General features: G+C 47.2%; 1 protein-coding gene across 1 annotated transcript in view; it reads left to right on the plus strand.

Moving 5' to 3' along the window:
* The first annotated feature begins 1,925 nt into the window (after positions 1-1,925).
* The window catches only part of LOC120847926, an 81,388-nt gene continuing 61,001 nt past the window's right edge, over positions 1,926-22,312 (plus strand). The window contains exons 1-3 of the mRNA XM_040219860.1: positions 1,926-1,977; positions 6,838-6,926; positions 19,056-19,157. Of these exons, the coding sequence (XP_040075794.1) occupies positions 1,926-1,977; positions 6,838-6,926; positions 19,056-19,157 (243 nt within the window). The remainder of the gene's footprint in view (positions 1,978-6,837; positions 6,927-19,055; positions 19,158-22,312) is intronic.

Genomic DNA, 22,312 nt, shown 5'->3' on the forward strand with positions numbered 1-22,312 from the left:
TGCTGGGAGGGCCGTCGCCATTACGTCGTACCAAATCGTTATCACTGACGCTGCATAGGAAGTTCCCTGGAGTTGCCGTCAGTCTGCCTCGCTGAACGAAGGTTTCGCTACGTAGAAGGGCTGCATGTGCGGTTATTAATTTTGCAAACAGGACTAAGAGCAACAAGCGTCGTGATCGTAACAACGTCAGTGATGCGAGATTTTCAAACTACCGAAGGTGATCTCCGCTCAGTGTCGGCGGACACACGAACTGTCAAAGAAGCGAAGGGGCATCTGGTTTGCGAAGATTAACAGGGCTGACCTGGTCGCGAACGTGAGCACACAGGTGTGCAGCGAGCACTTTGTTACAAGTAAGAAATGCTTCTTGTCGTTCTCCGTTTTCGGAACGCGTTCACCCGGTTGCTGTCGCAAAATTGAATATAAAACTCGGCGCAGTATATTCTGCTGCGCCGAGTTTCGCGAACGTGAGCGCGTCAGCGAATGGCGTTTTTTCTTTGTTTTACAGGAGCTCCTTCTAAGTTGTTCGATGACTCGAACCCTAACTGGGCGCCGAATCGGAAGCTCGGTTATACGGACGAAGGAGATCGCTCAACCTCGAGTCGCAGCGCTCGAGGCTGAGCGAGTTACGTTAGGGAAAAAGGCGGCGTCAAATGTCGTATCCACGCCGAGGAGAAGTTTGTAGGGATCCTCGCCGTCGCAAAGTGCCACTTCTTCGCGTATTTCGCACTCGTAGGCCCAACGAGCTCGTCGAAGTGATCTCCGCAGAGTGGCAACGTCCGCTCCTCTGGCGACGGCATATTTAGCCCGTAGGCGCTGGTAAAAATAGATTAAAACGATTTGTTTACAAATTGTGCGAAGAACAGCAAACACACACAAAAAGAAAAAACGCTACGCTCTCAAACTGCGTGAACACGTCACGGTCGGACGAACCACGCCGTCGACTACGCTTCGTAGGTTCTCCGGTCCTCCGGTGGTACGGAGCATTGGTGATTGGGGGCGGGGCATCGCGGCGTGACGTCAGGCGCAAGGCATGTATAGACAAGCTTGTGTCAGATAACATATTAAAAAAAGTAGAAATCTTCAGTTCTCATAAAAAATGAGCTCAGGTTGATTTGAGCCTGGACATATACGTGTAAGTTTCGGCGCCTTAAAATGTACACGATAATCTGTTTCACGGTAATGTTTAGTGCAAGTTGTGTTACGGGCAGTTAATTCCTGTCATAATAAATAAAACTTTAATTTTATTTCTGCCATGAATCTGCCAAAATCATTACCTTGATATGCCAAACGCGCGGACACAACTTGAAAATATTGAAGAAAAATTGTTTATTCAATCGTGTTCAACACAGCATATTGTTGAACTTCGTCTGTAGAGCGTGGAGGTATATTTGTATATCATGAAAAAATCCGTAAAAGTTATTAGGATAAATTCATGTCCCCGTCCTTTCAAATGTTCTTGTGCAGGCCAGATTCGACTTGGAGTTAAATCCGCCCTACTCCGTCCCCCGCAGCAATTACGGTACTTAATTTCACCAGTTTCTTTGATTCCAAATGTAAATAAATTCAAGCTGCACTGCAGTTTATTAAGAAATTTGCGAATATTTTTGGACTAACCAAATAGGAATCTATTTTTATAACTTACTGTCGAATTCCTTGCGATATAGAACGAAATGTCTTCATGTATCCTTGTTCCTTTCGACTGCGCCATTTTGTAATATTCTCAGAAATTCTACGACCAACTCATCGGTTTTTTAAAGCGTCGTTTGATTTGTTGCTTGCTTCTTTATTTCTTGCTTCTTTTCTTTTCCTTTTTTGTGACCTTTTCTTTTTCCCACCTCTTTCAATTTTTTTTTTAATCCACTTCCATTCTTAATTTTTTCAGAAGGACGCTTCCACTAAAGCCTTGACTAATTCTCGAAAGAAATATGCTACTTGTATTTTTCGCCGTAATGCTGATATCACAGACAGTGGAAAAGGGTAAGAATACACAATCATGATACGAAAAGGTGGTATTTCGTTTTTACTTTTCTCGACTCTCTACAAACTGATATGTAGTATTTTTAGAAAAACTGTCCTTCGTGCAGACCTGAATTGTCGCAAACCAAAACCCTAAAAGGGGAGGGGGGGCAGAAATTTTGATTCGGTAGGGAAATCGTAGAGTCTATATATATTAATCTTCTCTGTGAAACCTGTCGAGCCCTTCTCTTTTTCTTTCGGATCCAGAGATTCGGTTCTTGCGAGGCCGAGAGAGTTCTTCCAAAAACATAAAAAAGACAAAATTTCTCTTTCCCTCCTTTTCCTCTCTGCAACCTTTCCCTCTCTTCCCTCCCTTCCCCATGAAGGCACCGTCGGTCCTCAGGGCTCTCTGCGGTAGCTTGTCGATTGACACTAAGCAGACACCAAACTTCCGCAGTGCACAAATAGCTGTTGGCAAAGCAGCATGGCCCCCTGCTCCTCTCACAAACCACCCTCTCTCCCTCCCTCGGCGACACTCCTCCGTCGAGATTCGGGAGGCAAGTTGAAGAAAGAAAACGTCTTGTTGCATGTCGAAAGCCGGTGTCGTCTGTTTGTCTTCCATGTCCATCTCTCGTTATGGGTAACTTAGACACCAACAACGTCAACCATCCACATTACATGCCACATTACAGAATTTCTCAAGCTTCTAAATTCTGCACTCGATATATTTAAATGAATGAAATGAGGTATAAGGTGAATCTCTGTATACAAATCAAATCAATGAAAACAGCTCCACTAACGTTAGAAGTAACAACCAAGCACAGAACCGTTCTAACAATTGAGAGGATACCGTGGATTGTGGAGTGGTGTTTTAAAATACCATTGTAAAGCCTAAATTGCTTTTTTTTCTCTTTTGAAAAAGGCAACCCACACCAAGCACCCGTAATACAAACGCTGAAATTAGTTTACGCAGGAACTAAAGCAACGTTATACTTTACATAAAAAAATTTTCGACAGCTGTCCTAACTGAAGTCATCATGTTTATTGGCAATATCATTTGTAGTGCGGAGACTCTCCTTGTGAGATATTTTATATGTAGCAGAAATGTTTTGGTTGAATAAACTCATATGATCCAATAAGGTCATATAAGAGCATACAAGAACCATATAAGAGCATGATAAGATTATATAAGAAGCTATTACGAACTTGTTATCAGTTTCTTATACTTTCTTATATACTCTTGCATGCTTTTTATATTATCTGATCTTATTTGATAATATGCGTTTATTGGGCCAAAAAATGTCTTATAGATATAACATTTTTCACTAGGGTGAGGCAGCCAAAAAACACGAGCCCGTGCATACGAGTGCATGGGCTCCTGCACTTGTATGAACGTATTTTGTACCCTGGTGTAAAATATCTGGTAACCAAAGGAGGGTCTAGGAAAACGTTTATACCCTGCTTGTGTTAAGTCTGGTACACTCACTCACTGCTTTCAACTAAGCTATAATCAACCTAAATAATTTTTTTTATTACGCTACCAACGGCTATTCTCCTACAGCAAAGGGACGAAATAGCTTGATGAGCTAACGCTATCCGAGCTTGACTTCAAGGAGCAGCCTGCGGGGTTATGGCTATCGGAATTTTAAAAAAATCCATTCAAAGTGTCTAAAAAAATGCAAAAAATAAATAAGTAATTGTAGGGGCTATTAAGTATAAATTTGCCCAAAGCGAAGCTCCAAACTCAAAACCCCTTCTTAAGTTCGTGGACCTCGCGCTTGAGTTTAAGGATGGACATGTGTGCTGGAGGTACGAACCTCGTTCAAGTAAAAGTTTCCTTTCGCCAACACGGCACTCGTATCAGCGCTGCGCAAGTCATGCAACCATCAAGGTGACGCTAGCTTTCAAAACAGATGGCCCGGCTTCGTGACTCTGGGTATCCAGATGCCCTCCTTGGAGCCGTATGTGAGACAATATGCAGAAAATTCTCAAGAGGATTACCAAGTACCAAGTGAAATAGTCAGACTCCACGAGAGAACTTCGCGGTAGTCCCCTACATCCGCGGTGTCACCCACCGACTCAAAAAGATCGCTGCACAAGGTGTCAGGGTTGTGTGCTCGGCACCGAACAGAGGGAACTCTATGTGCCGCAGAGTAAATCGGGCCAAGAACCTCCAGCCAACCTGCAACACTGCGCACACGACTAAGTACGCCATGTGCCAGACCGGTGTAGTGCACAAGATTCCAATGTCATGTGAGAGCTGCTAAATTGGGCAGACGGGACGGTGCGTTAAAGGAGCGATGCAACAATTTTTGTACTTTACGCAAATACCGTTTAAAACGGATCCCTAACGTTAATGACCTATGAAACACGCGTTCGTTTTTCACCCCACGCAATAGAAGTCCCAGAAAAAAATTAAAGAAAATCGAGCAGCATTCACCCCCTCAACTCGCAGCCAGAACAAGCGGCCACGTGATCTGGAGCCGATTATATGCCGCCAGTGTTGATCATAGCCACGCGCTGGGGTTGGCAGAGCGCAGGACACGCGCTGAGCTCCAGACATTGTTATGGCTCGGCTGTTGTCGTCGTTGCAGCGATTGGACACGGGTCACTACCCGAATGCTTCTCGAACTAGCAATTATCACGAGCCCAAGTCGAGTGCCCACGCGATGCTCGGGCCCAATCTATGAACCGCATTCAAATATCGTCACTTGGGTGTACTGCGATCCCCACGTTACGTCATCAAATTTTGCAAAGAGAGATTGAAGGAAAATGATCGCTTTTGTCCTTGAAATTACACCGCAACAAAGGAGTTTCTTGGCCAGTGGCGTTGCGTGTGAGTATCCTTGAGTCCCAGGTGTGCCAGTAAGCTCGTGTCAAGTGAAAAACATTCCAATTAAATATCGTTGCACAGCTCCTTTAATGACAGAGTCAGAGAGCACGCGGCGTCGGTGCAGGGCACGGGAGCTGGGCATCTTGCAGCCCATTGCCGCGCGTGCGGGTGCAGGCCAAGTTTAAGCAGCGTCTCCATTATTAAAAGACACAGAAATGCCTTTGCGCACGAGATTTTCGAGGCCGTGACCATTGAACAAAGCGCCGATGACTGCGTGAGCACGCCCTTCATCACGGTCAGCAAGAAAAAAAGGCAATTTTTCCAGTGTGGCACGGCCCCGCTGAAGGGGAATAAGAGGAATATATGTCGGCGGTGGTCTGTGGGTTGGGTCAGGGAGGTGTTAGTGACCGAATTTAGTAATTTAATGTAATTAATTAATTAGTTTTATTTTTATTTTTTTATTTTGTATTTCAATTTAGTAGTGTAATGTAATAATTTAGGGTGATTCATTGGCATTACTTTAGGTGTGAATGTTTGGGTCAAATTGATGTAGAAGATGTGTAAAGACTTAGTTGATAGTCAGCGGTGTGTATGTCTCTGTTTCTTCCTGTCTGTGTTTTGTTCCTATCGTTCTAGCTGACCGTTTACTTTTGCATTATGCACCAACTATACTCTGTTTCACCTTATGATGTACCGCAGAAAAGGCTACAAGCGCGAGCTTCTTGCTCTGGGGCACATCTCGGCGGCACAAGCTCTCTTCACTTAAGATCGGCTGCCAACGCTATGAGCTCGCGCTTCTAGCCTTCGCTGCGGTACAACATAAGGTGAAACGAAGTATAGCTCAACTTCAGCCTGTTATTCCCTTCTTAACACAGCAACCCTCACATCTGGGTTTTTGTTGCTATTCGAAAAGTAGATCTACTCTTTGTTTTACGCTTACTTGGAACAAAAGGAGTGCTACGAACGCGAAGCCGAAGCCACGGGGACGCCAAAGCAGCTCTCGCGCACTGAAATCAACTGCCAAGAGCTCTTGCCCAGTATTCTTGCCCGTGCTCTGTGTCGTTACTGCGGATAAAAATTGGGGGTTGTTTGTTTGTTCATACAACATAGAGCTTGGCCTGCCTCAACGGGCGACGAGTCTCCCAGCTGTAGATGAGAAATTCAGCCAGTGCAGTACAACTGCTAGCCTGGGGTCTTTAGGGCACATCACGCAGTAGAGACGCAATCCCACGCCGGTACGGTACTCATCCAGATCGACGTCTGAAATATAACTAAGCGCTGCGCTGTGCCGGCATGATATTCCCAAGTGCTGCACGTTGCACGTGCCTCTTGCATCGACACACCTTGCGCTACTTCTAAAACCTGAAAGGCTTTAGCGAAACCCTCCTTAAGTCGTCTTTCTTTCAATTTATTTAGTTAATTTTAGAGCGCAATACTTATGCGCTCATTCGCGTGTTTTGCGGCGTCGCCGTCGTTGGACGTTAGACTTTTCGCCGTCGGGGATAAAAAGCATCGTTAGTGTGGATGCTTTGTCTCCACCCGCATTGTTAACAGCTGAAAGATTTACGTGCCTGATAGAAAACCATAGGTAAAGAGCACGCTTCCCCTAAATTCACTCTGGGTAACGGGGCTAATGGAGGCTGAGGATGACAAAATCTAGAAAACTGCATTTTGACTTCATCGGCCTTTTATTCTTTCCTGCATTATCAAAGATGAGACAGCCTTGATTAGAATAAACTAACGTTGAGGCCGACAGAGCGATCTCACCAAGCGTTCGGCGTATGCGTGATGCCGCCACAACTTTAGTTCTCAGGGGGCACGCGCAAGTGCACGAGACGGCTCATGCCGTTACGTGCTCTACACGCACAGTGTTCCAGCAAGGTTGCCCCACGTGCAGAAAGACGAAAGTTCCTTCGATGCCTTGCAGCAGCGGTGGCATAGTGAAACTGTTTGGGGAGATCCGTCGATTTCGTAATCCTTGTGTGACGTATAGTAATCCTTGATGGGGAAGTGCAGTTTGGCACACTTCTAACAATCTTTCTTTTCAGGGGTGTCTTCGACCGTATTTGACGGACGTGTGTGCTTATATTTTATTAAAAAAGGAGGAGACATTATGTGCACTTTAGGAAAAGTAGGGGTAAGTGACCAGAAAGAGTGGAATATAGTTAAATTAAAATAAATGTTATTTGCTCACCAGTTTAGAGCACTACTTGGCCCGTTTTGTCGAAATTAATATCAACAGCTGTTTAAAATAAAGTTAGAAAGAAATTTCTGCGTAATTTTTTTTAAATTATCTGGAAGTGCGTTATAGGCTACTAATTGTTCGTCTCACAACAAAGCGTAGGCGTCACACTCAAAGTGCACAGTGCTCTTTCATATCCTGCGTTCTTTCAGCAGTAACGTGGACTAACTATTTGTTTGTACCGTAGAAACATATTTATTTTAGATACAATATTTTGCAAACATCTCTATAGCAAAGAATGCGTTATATGGCTGGCACCTAATTATATTCGGTTAGGTGCCAGGAACGAAAGTCGACAGGCCGACTGCCAGCCAATCCCCTTCCTCAAATGCCTCAGTGTTGCTCCCGTCAGGGGTACAACATCATGTGTTCAAATATTCGGCGGCGCTCTGCACCGTGAAGTCAGCCCACTCCGGACTACCCGAGTAAAGAACACAAGAAAGAGCGACAAAATAGGAGAGTAAAAAAAAAATCATACGCCACGTTAGGTGTGCTTTGTTTCCACCCTGCTCCTCTTGGTTTGTGAGTGCCCAAGCGTAAAGTCATTGCATCCTGCGAAAGTAGCGCCATTGCTTTCCCTGCCTGCTTGCCGGACACAAAAAGATACTAACATACGCACGACCGAAACCTCGTAAGGCGATTCGCTGATCAGTCTCTGTGGCCATTACATTTGCCATTTAGGTCCTTTCAAATGAGCCAGTGACAAATGGGCCTCGTGCGCGGACACTTTTGGCTACCTCCCCCCCCCCCCCCCTGCCCCTTCTTTTTTTTTTTTTCATTACAACGCTTGCAACAACACACACTTTTAAATATTAGAAGCTTTGAAACGGCCGTCTTGAAGAACCAGTGTTTCGGAGTTGCCACTCCAGAGTTGGAATGATTCCGGAATAATTCCGGAATCATTCCGGCATTTTTGCGACCCCGGAATGGAATGGGATTGGAATGGCGGCAACGTCCAGGGGAATGGAATGGGAATGGAATTAGACGCCTTTTGCCCGGAATAAAATGGGCCCCTTTCTTTTTTTTTTTTTGTTAGTGTTTACGGCTAGCTAATCTGAGCCCGTCAGCGAGTCAGGTGCTCAGAAATAAAATGAGCGGGAAACTGGTAGCCCGCGTAGAGTCCTCATAGACTTATACTGAAAATAAAATGCAATACAAAAAACAAGCGTCAAAGCAAAGAGCAGCGAGGGGAGGGGGGGGAGGGGGAGGTTGCGGTGGCGCCTTTCACGGACGCGCAGGCGACTGGCTTCACTGGCGTTAAACGAGAGCGGAACTAGAAACCAAGCACCAAGCAAAAGAAACGAAGCGAGCGGCAAAGAAAGAAACCGCAGTGCACGGCTCCTGATCTTTTTTTTTTTTTTTTTTCTTTGACGGCATGGGGAATGCACGCGCGCAGACTGAGATCTGGTAGCGGGGGCGACTCATAACTCGCTGAGCTCTGATAACTCGTTGACCCGCGCGCCGCCGAAAGATGATCAGTTATTGTTTTCTTATAGTTCGAGGAGCGTTGTTTAGCGGGTGGCCAACCCTGCTGCCTTCCACGTTCATTCACGCGCACTCCTTTGAAGTGCGAGCTGTGGGTTTGCTTCGGCATTAAAACAAAGCGAGATTCACTTCTCTCTTCTCCTCTTGCGCTTTGCTCCGACGCTCGTTCTACAGCGGAGCTGTTAAGGGCTAGGTTCCCCAGGATCGTGTCCGGTATGTCGACACAAACCTACCTGGACAGCTACCGCCACCTATAAGCGACGGCGGCAAGCACACAACCAGTATGGTTTCCGCCGTCGCTCGTTGTTGGCGCCAACCTTTCCAGCTATAATAGAAAAATAGATAGTTGGGCGCGTTGGTGGTGTAGAGACCGGCGACCGTCGAGGCCAGAGAGGAACGAACACACGCACGCGCCTGGTCCGGGTGGAACGAAACAAGTAACTTCGTCTCGACTCGACTCGACGGCCAGATCTCGTGCGTCGAGGAGTGTGGATGCGCACATTCGCTGGTGCCTGACTTGCATCAGCTCTCGGACTTGCCCTTGGCTCTGCGGGAGCTTCCTCGGCAGAAGGCTGCGGAGAGGGAGTTGTAACCAGGCTTCGTTCTTCAGAATCTTGGGGTTGGAGGCCATTGGCTCCATCGGCCGCAGGAACCGGCAGAACCGGAGCTGGCAGGCCGGGAACAGGCTCCATAGGATGGCTCCCGAAAGGAACCAGGTGTCGCCGATTTCTCTGCAATACACCCCGCGGAGTTTCGACGACATAAGAGCGTGGGCGTTGCGGTCGGCTAAGCACTCGAGCAGGGCACTGTGCGTCGGTCACCCACAATCTTCGCCAGGTGAAAGTTCCCTGAGCTCGCGCACTCCATGACGACGGTCGAAGTCGGAAGCTTGGAGTCGCTTCGCCGCGCTGTCCCGCTCCAGAAAGACCTGTGACTTCGGCCATGCCGGCTGGAGTTTCTCGGCAGCCTTGGGTACTTGAGTCCGGAGCGGTCGACCCATCAGCAGCTGAGCAGGGCTAAAACCCAAGACGCCAGGAGTATCTCTATAGACGAGCAGTGACAAGAACGGATCGTCGCCTTCACCCAAAAGGTCCTTCACTGTCCGGACTGTACGCTCCACTTCTCCGTTTGACTGCGGAAATCCAGGACTGCTAGTGACGTGCATAAATCCGTAGTCTTCCGTGAATCTGGCGAAGTCGTGGGAGGCAAACTGTGGTCCGTTGTCACTTCGAAGTACCTCAGGGATCCCGAAACGCGCCATGACACTTTTTACTGCAGAACTCACGGCTTGACTTGACGTGGTTCGCAGTGTCATTACTTCAGGATATCGTGAGTGATAGTCCACCATCAGTAGAAAATCTTGGCCGTTTAAGTGGAATAAATCGACTCCCACCTGTTGCCAAGGTAGCTCTGTTGGAGGCGACGTCATGAGAGGTTCAGCCCGCTGTACCCTCGTCGATGCGCAGCGCTCGCACTTCTCGATCATAGTTTTGATTTGATCGCCGATACGGGGCCACCACACCGAGTCTCGAGCCCGTGCCTTGCATCGGTTGACTCCTGTTCAGGTCTGAATACCCACCTACCACAACAGGTGGGAATTCATCGCAGGAAACAGCGCGAAAAACAGACGACGATGAAGAAGCACACAGTGTATCGAGCACAGCTCCGCTGGTCTTCCTTCTTCATGAGAGTGGAAAGGCTGTTCATACTACAATTTTCCGTGTAAGTCCGCCTTTTACTTGGTCTTTGTTCCGATGCTTCTTTTCTGTGTTTTGCATTCAAGTGGGTTTCGGGCATAGCCTTCTCTATATTCATATGTCAGTGTAGAGGAGCTATGGTTAAGGTTACAAGCAAGCTAGCAGATTCTCGCTCATTTACTTTGACTTTAGTCTCTGCATACTTTGTTTCACCTTGTGATGGACCCCTGCGGACACTACGAGTCACCCCAGGCGATCCAGCACCGTGAGCGGAACTACACGCACGGCACGTTGATGCTTTCCAGGGTCCCACGACACTCAGAAGGCACTGGATTGGTTTCAATGGCTTTCGTGCTGTCTGTTACGGTCCATCGTAAGGTGAAGTAGACTATCGTCACCGCTCTCGTCGTGTGACCGAACTGACTAGACCTGCAGAAAGACAGTCCCGTGCCAGACGAGGCGCGACCGTTGCTGTGAGGGCCACTGAGAAGGAGAACCGGGTGATAGCTGCTACTGAGGTTTTGCCTTCCGCGCGCTTTGTAACCTTGCATGAAAGTAATTGCTTTGCATTGGCTCATGTCCGAATAATTAGCAAGATGATCAACAAATAACAGGTGATAAACCGATAACGTCCGTATAATGAACGAACCACAATGAACAAACGTATATTTGAGCCCAGCAGACGTTCTATTGATCGCCTGGAAAACACATAAAGAATTGAAATAAATATGATAAGAAATATGGAGATTTGTAAAGCAAGTGTGAACTTATGCGTTTTAAAACAGGTTTCGTGATATGGTCTATACGGTCCCTCGTTCTGCGCCGTAAAGGTTGCACTTTGTCAGAGGTGTGCCTGGAGTCGCTTCCAGCAGCGTACTAGCCGTGTTACTGTGCAGGTATTTGAAGAATACAGTAATATAGCTTATTTCTGCGCCACGCACGAACTGGATATTTTTATGGCCTTATCAAACAAACCCGCTGGCCGTGTATGTCCTAAAAATCGCATGCAAAAAAGTTTGCAAAAAAAATGAGTGGATTTAAGTAGTGCTGTTGCGAGCCACGTGGTCGCGAGACCGATGTCTTATACAAGCATCGACATATCAAGGGGTCTTTCTCGATGTTTGCAGTACAATGTAAATGAACACTTTGTACAACCAGCACTCCGCTTAGTAAAAGAAATACCTTTTTTAAGAATTTGTTTTTTTGCAATTTTTTATGCGTTTGATAATGTCAGTTTTATGCTGCTTATGCCGGCAACACAATGTAGCTGTCAAGTGCCAATTTTTACTTTTAGGAATTGGAGGAATTGAACGGAACGATTCAGCCATTCCAGGAGTGGGAATGGGCCCTGTGTACCCATTCCTTGGAGTTGAAAGGAATTGAATTATCGAAAACCCTAACTCCCCAGAATGGAATTGGAATGAAATGGGGGGTGCCCATTCCGCAACACGCTTCTGAACCAGCCGCGCCAAGATCGCTATAAATTGTCAACGTACCGAAGAACGTTCCTTGTCAATATAAGCGTCTTTGGCGCTGTGTATGCAATCAATTTATCAACCGTGCTTATTGTCATGTACCAGACTATGTTTATTCAGAGCATAGTCTAGAACATAGGATATGTTGCTTCTGGTCAGTCGTCGATGCAATGTTCGAGCGCGACCGCCAGATCACTTCATCTTGGGCTGGCAGACACGAGAGCACAGGAGCCAGGGAGCGCTGGCTGTTGGTCACCATACATAAAACGCCCTTTTTTTAAATTAACTTAACGGGCGGCGGTGACTGTGGATTGACTGCAGGTGGAGAGAGTGCTGCGACATAGTAATCCTCGGCTGTAAGAGTCGCTGTTGGCGGCTGATTGTGAGTGGGGTGGATGTGATAGTTGTTGCGCCTATACATGGTTCCTTTCGGTGCCATCACAATGTATGAGCGGTGCTGGGGACCCACATAATTAATGTAGCCTGGTGTCCTCTTGCCATAGTGCTGAAACCACACCTTTTGGCTTTTCTGAAGTGCGACCCGGGGCTTGGTTCTCTTATCCCTGTGCCGATGCTGCCGTTCCTGACAAAACTGTAAACGACGCTAAGCCTCGGTGCAGTTGTAGTGGGGTTGCAGTTGAGTTTGTTTCATCAAGACCAGTGTTCGGATTTTTCTGCCCATTAGGAGCTCTGCAGGTGACTTCAGTCCGTCCATGGGATCGCTTCTAACATCCATAAGCACAACAAACAGGTCTTTTCTATCTTCTACAGCTTTCTAAAGTCCGTGCTCTATGGTCTCAATGAATCTTTCAGCGAGTCCATTCGATCTGACATGGTAGGTCGAGCTAGGATTGTAGGTGATGTCCCAGCTCGGTGAGGAACTTTTTGAATTTTGCTGCATTAAATAGCGGTCCATTTTGACAGACCAGTTCATCAGGTACACCAAATCTGGCGCACACAGCTTTCATATCGGTGATGACAGCTTCAGTGCAGGCAGACGCAATGGGCTGTAGTTACACATACTTCCTAAAGTAATCCACGATGAGTAAGTAAGTCGATATGTTAATGTATAGAAAAGATCAGCTGCGATATTTTGCCCTGGGCGGTCAGGCAAGTCATGATCAGCAAGTGGTGAATGTTGGTTTTGTCGCTGGTAGTGCTGGCAATGCTGGCACCGCTGGACCACCTGCCTAATGCCTTTGTTCATTAACGGCCAGTAGAGTGCCTCTCGTGCCTTGTTCTTACATGATATAATGCCACGGTGTGCTCCATGTAGTGCCTCTATAGCGTCCTGCTGACACGAGGTAGGCAGAACCAGTCGCTGTCCACGGCATATTAGGCCGTCACATATGTGCAGTTTATCTTTGCAGTGCACAAAGGGTTTCGCTGTCACATGAACTGAGCGCTGTTTTGGCCAACCTTCTCATATGAACCTGGAGACTTGCTGTAGCATCTGATCTGCAGCTGTTGCCTGACGAATCTGTTACAGTTTTGTCGTCGACGCGCTGTCTAGTGCACGTATCCCCAGACTCTTTCCAGGTTCAGAGTCTCGGCACGAGCTTGTGTTGGCAGGTGCTCGAGAAAGCGCGTCAGCGACGGGGAGCTCTTTTCCTGGGACGTATGTCAGACGGACATCGTATCGCTGAAGCCGGAGAAGAAGGCGTTGTAGCCGTGGTGTGATCTTATCGAAGTCTTTTTGTTGTAGACTAATCAAAGGCTTATGGTCAATCTGCACGGTTACGATTCTACTGTAGGTGTAAAAATGGAAGTGCTCACAGGCAAAAACTATAGCGAGTAGCTCTTATTCAATTTGTGCGTACTTCTGTTGAGCAGGGGTGAGAGCGGCTGAGGCATAGGCAACTGGATGGCTTTCCTGCAGGAGAACACCACCAACTTCGTTTCAGCACGCATCTGCCGAAACTACAATGTCCTTCGTCTTGCCAAAGAAGCGCAGGACAGATGTCTCGGCGATCATACGCTTGATTTTGATGAACTCTAACGTCAGATTCTCATCCCAGTGCCATAGGACGTCGGTCTTTAGTAGCTGTCTCAGACGTGCCATTTCACGAGGCATTTGGCATGAATTTTGTACGATAAGTGACCATACCCAGGAATCTGAGCAGCTCTACCTTATTTTCGGGCACTGGCATACCAATAATAGCCTCTATTTTCGCAGCGTCAGCTTGAATTCCGTCTGCCGTTACCTGATGTCTCATATTGGAGATGGTGGACTCTGCTACTTGCATTTTCTTCACATTGAGTTTGAGGCTGTACTTGCGTGCAGTCGGCAGAACTAGATGTAGCTGCCTAATGTGCTCGTTTATTGTCTTTGATGCGATGAGAATGTTGTCAAAGTAGGGGTAAACACAACTGATGCTGGCAAAAATGTCATCCATGGCACGTTGTAGGAGTTCAGGTGCATTTTTGAGTCCGAATGGGAGCCGCAAGAAGCGATACCGGCCCAAAGGAGTTGCAAAAGTGCAAATGTGCGAACTCTCCTCAGGCAGTGCCACCTGCCAGAAAGCTAATTTCGCATCAAGGAGAGTGAACACAGTGTATCCACTTGAGTGAGCGAAGAGTTTCTCCTGCGTCGGAATGCTATAATGCTGACATTTGATTTCGTTATTCAGCTGTCTAGGGTCAAGGCAGATCCGTAGGCTGTCATCTTTCGTCGCTACCACTACTAATGGGTTCACCCGATTTGTTAGAGCGGTGACCTTTCTGTTGATGTTATCATGGTCCATCTTGTCAAGCTCCGCCTTAACTTTCTCTTTAATAGCTAGTGGAATTTTGCGGGGAGCAGCGATAGGAGGTGCTGTTCCGTCTTGAAGCGTGATTGCCACAGTTCCCGAGAGCTGACCAATTCCAGTAAACACAACCAAAAAGTTCTTGATGACGTCAATAGTGGCCGTATACTCGGCAGTAGGTGCTCCAGCGGCGGTTGAGGCGCTCGACGAGTCCAGGTGCCGAAGCCGCTGTATCAGCTGAAGATCCCGGCATGCCTCAGCACCAGGAATCGGGATAACATTAAGGTACACACCCAGGTATCTCGAGTTGCGACAAAGGTCTCTTGTGTTTGCTTGTAGGATGCAGTCGCTACTGATTGGAAGATGATCACCAGTGTAGGTGGGGACCCTGACGCGTGTGGGTTCTACCTTTGGTAGTCGATTCTATTTTCGAAGAACATGCCTGGGAAGGAAGTTTACGTCAGCCCCTGTGTCCAGTTTGAAGGTGACCTTGTTGTTGGGAACATCAACTGTGGCCGTCCAAGAGGTTGTCTGAACGTTGTTCACCGTCAGATGTCCCATAAAAAAGCCGTCGTTGTCAAAACTGGATATGTGGTTCGCTGGGCCAGATCTATTTTGTCGACTTACAGATGCAAAGTGTCCAAATGTCCCGCACCGAAAGCAGCTGCTCCCATAGGCAGGGATATTTTTAGGGGCATGCACCGTAACACACCTCGAACATGGCCGGGCTGTAGGCGGCTGCGGTGGATGCTGTTGTGGTTCTGGCGGACTTTGTTGCTGTTGCGGCGGTTGTGTCGGGTAATTGTACCCGCGCCGTTGTTTGCGGAGAAAATTGGCATCTCGCCAATTGTTTCGATGCATCTCGTCCACCACTGACCTAGGTGCAGCTGCCTGGAGATCCTTGACATCTGCGGCTTTGCAGGTTGATATTATGCTTTTGTGAGTAAAGTTCTGCTAGCGGAAAAGCCATTCGCGAAGTGCCGAGTCTTGGATGCCAACGATAATTCTGTCACCAACGAGCCGATCTCCCGTGCTTCTGAAGTCGCAACGTTGAGCATGAAGCCGGAGCTTAATCACGAAATCATCAATGGACTGGCCTGGCTTCTGTGTCATCAAGTTAAAGATGGCACTTGCTTGGGTTACGTTCTTGTAAGGTTGGTAGAACGCGTCAAACTGCTCTAAGATATATTCGACCTCGTTGAAGGAGGCTGCGCGCGCGGTTTCTGCGGGTAAGGCTGGAGGCGTTGGAAACGTCTGGTATATCCGACGTGCCTGTGGTCCAAGTACACGTAGGAGAGGCGCTTCCCGTGCTGCCTTTGGTTTCTTGGTGTACTCGCAGGTTGTCTCGTAGATGAGGTAGGAGGACCACTAATCCCCTCACAAACACTAGGTTTAACACACGAGAGAATGCTTTGCCGCCCTCTCCGCCCCCTTCACCTAAGGAAATGTCGGCAAATCGCTAAACAATTGTGTTGCATACGTAAACGCTCTGGCATCACAAACGTTTAGCGATACTCTGAGTTTCCAGACGCCAGACGACTACGTTCACGGCGCTCTTCATCAGATAGTTTAACGCGTACCATGTGTACATATGATAGTTCTAAGAATGAAACGATTCTACCGCTAATTGTGCTGATAAACCTGGCGATCTGTCAGAGCCTTCCATACTCTCGAACTCCTCTCCCTCACTGTATGCGCACCGGTGGTCGAGCTTCTTCTCGCCACATTAATCTTACTAGATAACAGAAAGTATAAAACAGAGAGAGGACGAAACACAGACGAGTACATTCTGTTTCGTCCTCTCTCTGTTTTATACTTTCTGTTATCTAGTACATCGTACCAACACGCTCGTTAGGAATATAACATTAATCTTCCTTGCGTACCCTTCTGATCATATTCTCTCTCCGTTAACCAATCAGCGTCAAGCTCCTCACTCCTCCTCTCCCACCCGTCAGCCAATCAATGTCGGGCCTCGCGGCCACGCTTTTATCTGGGCTTCACGAAATGACGAAGAACTAGCCAAAGAACGTTTCACGTTAAAACGTGTGAAGTGTCTAAACAGGATGCTCCAGAAATCGTGATGCGAGACAACTCCGTCATATGCCGTGCGGTGGTTCGCTCCCATCCGTTCTTTTTGACGGGGCTTATGATTCTCCCCGTCCAAGTCTGCTTGTGTCCTTTACAGGGGCCTTGAGTATGTTCTTCACGTGGGTCCTTACGGCCACTCACGCGATCTGTTGGCCGTCGGTCAATCGCTCAACGCCTCCGCTGCTCTTCAAGTGCCGAAAACGGGAAAGGGAAGGATACGAGGGTGCGGCAGAACAGATAAACAGGCAACAGGCACACCATTGGTAGGTGGCGTGTGATGTCAAGTCTGACGAGTGCCGATGTCACCCAAAAGCGAAGGAGACGAGGAGGATAGTGATGATGTTTGCCTGGTAGTGTCCAAACAGAAATCCGACTGCCGGACTTCAACTTCCATTTAATATGACGAAGTTTTGCCGCCTCCCGATTTTTGAAGGGTCCTGTTTGGACAGCCCTGGACATGGTGTCAAGTTGCTATCTGCCGGACGCAGAGCTGATGCTTCTCAGGGCTTTCCGGTCAAATAGCACCTCAACTCATGGCAATGTGTTGTGACATGATCTGTTTATGGCCCTTGGATTGTTTAGTCTGTCGAGATCCCGTACCGCGGTGCGGCATGCTGAAGTCCACCCAAAGTCAGCGCGTTTATTTTTTATTGGAGTTGTTTTGCAGGTTATGAGCGTTTTAGAAAGGACTGAGACCCCACCAGAGTTGGTTGACCTGGTAAATGATTTTATAGGCATGAAGGAGTTTTAAGGATCGTTACGGCCCCCAGCGAGGGCAAGTAGTGTTTTAGACCCAGTTTCTTGAGCCTGTTTTATGTGTTTTTTTTTCTGTGCGAAATTAAAAAAACCAAACAAAAACAACGAAGACATTTAAGACTGCTAACCTGTCGGAATGCGAAAGATTCGTATACGTAGCGTATGCCTACAAGCTGCGCGTCGCGCTGAGCTCGGCCGTGCGACCTCTCCGGAGTGTGTCCGGGCGGGCTCTGCTCGCTCTGAGGCCTGCCGTTCGCTCTTACCGGCGGCCGGGCCGCTGTGCCATGGAGAGGGCTCCTCTGGGGTGGTGTTCCTTGAAACTAGGCCGCACGCCAGCCAATGGTGTGGCTGCTACAGACTATAGGCTTCGCTCCATGGGACAGGATAATTAAGGTGCCGTATGGCGCGGCTTCAAAAGCTGATAACGCCGGTTCGCTTTATGGGACATTTAACGCTTCCGCATTCAAAAAACTGCGTTGTAACATGCTGGAAAACACTCGATTCATAGTCTGACTGGGCTGGGTTTGATTAACGACTGCCGCAAACACTTTTCTACTGCAATGGCATCTCACCATCCACCCCCCCCCCCCCCCCCCCCCCACACACACACACACTTAGAACCCACCAGTGTCGAGTCTCACAGCCCCGCTTTTATCTGGGCCTCAAGATACGCCCAACACCTGGCCAAAGATCGTTTCATGTTAAAAATACTTTCTCTGGGTGGTTACTCGACAGCTTGGGGCGTATTTAAACAAAGAAATTAGCGTCATTCACTTCACATAATTAACTAAACTTCTTATTTTATTAAATACAACACCTATATCATACAATTTTAGCAACAAGTAATAAAGTTATTCGCCTAATGACTGGCGGCATAATAAATTTTGATTACTTTGGTAAGTGGTGCATCTTGGGGGAGCGAGGGTCTGCCACTACGCCCAGGGGCCACTACCGACCGCCCAAAAAGGACACAGTCCGAAGCGCACAGCAGCGCATTACGAATAGGCGCGGGAGCCTATAAAAGGAGGACACGCCCACAGAACGAGGGAAGACGAACCGAGGGTACGGAGACGTGTCGGTCGAACGCTACGGCCATGTTATACTTTAAAAACTAACAACCCATTCCTCTTGCTCTAAGAAATGTTGCTTCTTGTTATGGAAACTCCGGCTTCGCGTTGTTCCTCCCAGAAGGGCATGCAGCAAGGCAACCCTACCAAAATCTGAAAGACTAGGCTCAATTATATTTTAGAGCAAATTTAAGACGCCGTTATTATGTTTAAGGTGGAGGTTGTGAATCTAAATCAAGCTATGCCGTTATTATTAGTCAAGTGGGGTAATTCTTGATTAACGGCTTTGTTGAATAAATTAAAATTGTTCTCATTCGTGATGATTTCAACAAGCATAAATAGCTCCGAAATTCAACAGTAGCGCGGTGCAATGCAGCTGACAATCGCAATACAAGGAAGAGTTTGTGGAACATGTTACTTCTTTGTTTCGATTATTGCGACACGAATCGGCATATTTAGATATATGTATTATTTCAAATATATTCCTTAACACCTGCCACCAAGTATCCCCTTACCCGCAGGCGAGCTGCCAATGGGTACAATATGGCGCTTACGGCGATTCGTGATTGCGGGGAAATATAAACTTATGTTAAATTGTTGAACTAGTTGATGAAATCAGGACATAGAAAACGTTCTACTGATTTTAATTGTGTGATTTTTTAGTTTTAGTGTTATCGAATTAGTTTAGGACGTATTATTTGTTTTCCAGACCTATGGTCAATTCAATGCTGGCTTATGCACTTTAGATTGCACGGAGGATAACCGTTTTGTCCGTTTGCCGGATGGTGTATGCGGCACGACTGGAACTTTGGTAAGTAACTTCGAAATTGACTTGTTTCCTGCACCTGCTCTCTACCACATGCTTCCGTGGTGGGTCAGCTCTTAATATTTAAGAACTTTAGAAATAAAGTATATTCTCCATTGCTTGTTCAGAGCTTAGAGGTTTCTCTTTAGCGGGAGCGGCTAATGCAACTTTCCGGTGAAAGCCGGTGGCGTTCATACGCAAGAAACCCACGTGATCTTAAGGCGCGCAGTCCCATCGCCGACGCACTGTCGCTCTCTCCCCATCGCCGTCGCCCTTCTCACAGTCACTCCATCTATGGCAAGGCGCGCTATTGCTCCCTCTTTCTCAAGCCTCACCCCCCCCCCCCCCTCCCAATGCCCCCCTTCCCGCCACCACCCACACAGCAGTAGCTCTGAAACCGCAGCCGCCGCAGCCGTAGCCACCAATCTACAATTATTCTGCTAAAAGTAAAGCTCATAAAGCAAATATGCTAAAGCACGTCAACTATAAGCGAATCTCAAAAGCAGATCTGTCGGCAAGAAAACAGCTGCAGCAATCTATTACCGAACTCTTTGTGTGGTCGTTTGCAATTTATAATTTCCTTTTGTTTTGTTATCCGCACGGGGCTTTTTCCGGAAATCAGGTGACTGACTTTCCACTTGTTGAATGTGCAAGGTTTCATGGAAATGCCTTTCTGCGTTTATTCTGGCCCGCCATCCATCGTTCTTTTTCGTTTTTTTTTTTTGTGCATTGGTAGAAATAAAGGCAGGGACTACCGCCCTGCAAAAAAGGTAGCGACGTCTCCCTTCCCCTGAGGCGCGCACACCTTTTTTTAATTATTTCTTGCTTTCTCGCAGTCGTCACGTGGTACATTGTCCCAGGATACTAAAGGTGGCGTATACTACACTTGGTTTAATTGGAAGTCAAGGCGGAACCGAAAGCTCAAGAAACGCACAAATGCCACCAGACAGGCTGTCGGGATGCACATGCTGGACGCGATTGGATTCGCTATAAAAATCACGCACAAAGCAAAATACCGAGAGCCGTGGCGTTGTGCTCCTGGCGTTCCACGATTGAGGACATCGCTTGTAATCTCCGCCGTACTTTGGGGGCACAAGCTTTCGCACTTTCTCCACTAACCTCTCCGCCACGCAGTCTTTAATCTCTACTTTTAACACAGAATGGTGTGTTTTAGAATAGCGTACGCAAATGTTTTCAGTACGCAAATACTAGCCTGCTCGCCACTGTGCATAAGCTGAACGCCGACTGCAGTTTGCGCTTTCCGTGCGCTATTTTAGCGCAGGCTTATTTGCGGAAATCGCGTGCGTACTCGCAGAGTTTTTTCGCTCCTCCAAAGACGATTCGGGATGGGATGTCTAAAGCCAAGACGAGCATAGTTAAAATATGGCGGCTCCCAGGACCGCAGCTTCGGCCGCTTTTGGCGGCGTTGTGACCGTGATGTCGGTGGCATCCTGGCGACTGCGATTTACAAAACAGAACAGCATTTCATTCCCACCGGAGGTGCACGTCACAAACGGTTGGAAAGACCCAGTAAGGTGGGCGACTATTGCCAGCATCTTGCTGCGACTTACTGCTTGCGACGCTCCAATATTTCTCGGCGAAGGTACGGTGTTCGAAGGCCAGTACACGAGACGTCTCTTGCCGAGGCGACGCAAACGGACACGACCTGTCAACCGCTGCCGTCGCAATATCATAGTTAAACAAATCTAAAATGTTACTCTGAACCAAACACCTTGTTTGTTTGTTTTTTACGTATGTGAAGTAAAATTTGTTACCGTATCTTTGTGAAGTTGCATGCGCAAGAAGCTTAGGCTTTCGCGTTGGGGCGGAGAAACAAAATTCTAATACTTTCTTGCGTAACGTGCGCTAACGAAAACGGTAAAATTAGTGCGTGCATTATGTTTGCGTATTTTTATTTTAAAATGTATAATGCGTTCATGGGCTGGATTTTGTCCGAAAAGTGTAACGCTCGTCTGTGACGAAAAGTCAATACACACAGCCCAAGGTAACATAAAGGATACATAGCCAGTAGTATGCAATGCGTAGGTATCCAAAGCATATAGAAGGCATAAATCATAACTACACAAACAAAAAGAGGTACAGTCTTGCACCCTTTGTCGCATATAGTACACCCCAAAGCTTCGGTTCGACGTACGGCAAGCTGATGTTGAGCTTGACGGCCACAACTTTCAAGAGAACTTAATAACGTTGCGATGTGACTTATTAAACAGCTAATGCATCCCTATCACAGACAACAAAAACACAGGTTTTTCAATAGGGCAAAGAAAACCCCACTTACCTTTTATAGTCAGTGCCCCATCGAAAGTAACACTTCAGCCCTGATGTGTTATGGGACCCTCTGAGCCCTTTAAACCCCTTCAACTCATCAAACATGTAGCCCTACAAATCCCTTCAATCCTTCAAACCCCTTCAGCCCTTAGACCCCCTCAGCCCTTCAAACTTTTCGAAACTTAAATGGGTGTGAACATGCATAGACAAAAAATGCAGTTCAAAACGTTATTGGAAGTTTTTTTTAGACATTGAGTTTTACATGCATGTTGTAACTCAAAACGACGATAAGAAACAACGCGTGCTCAAACCCAGGCGCAAGCAGCTGTAGACAAAAGAGATCAGACTAAATAGAAACGAACGAGTTCTTTGTAGCAAAAAAGTACTTATCGAGGTATTCGCAGCCAGGATACGCAACAATACACCGCATCAGTACTAATCACACCTACAGTAATTATCGTGACAGGCCAATAAAACTTGACGGCATACTTACGATGAAGTGACAGAAAACTCCAAATCTAGACGTCACATTGCACAATTACAAGTCAAACCTCCCCTATGTAAAATAGGTCTCAAGGGCCCATCAGCCTTGAAGAATTACGGGACCTCACAGGACTTAAAAACCCTTCACGAATGCCCTACAGAAAAATCCTCCAGGGACACCCCACTGAAAAACTCTTCAGCTCCACAACCCTTCAACCCGTCATCATCCCGTCAGACCCTTCAGCCCAAACCCCTTAGCCCAGTGGTTCTCAACCACTGATGTTCCGCGGACCCCTTGTGGATCAGCGTGAATGTTGAGGAACCCGTTGGTAGTGAAAAAAGGAAAAGTACAGGTTAACTATTATAGTGATTTAATAAATGGATATAAC

This window comes from Ixodes scapularis, unplaced genomic scaffold (genome assembly GCF_016920785.2).
Source record: "Ixodes scapularis isolate PalLabHiFi unplaced genomic scaffold, ASM1692078v2 PGA_scaffold2__306_contigs__length_199485367, whole genome shotgun sequence".
Lineage (NCBI taxonomy): Eukaryota > Metazoa > Arthropoda > Arachnida > Ixodida > Ixodidae > Ixodes > Ixodes scapularis.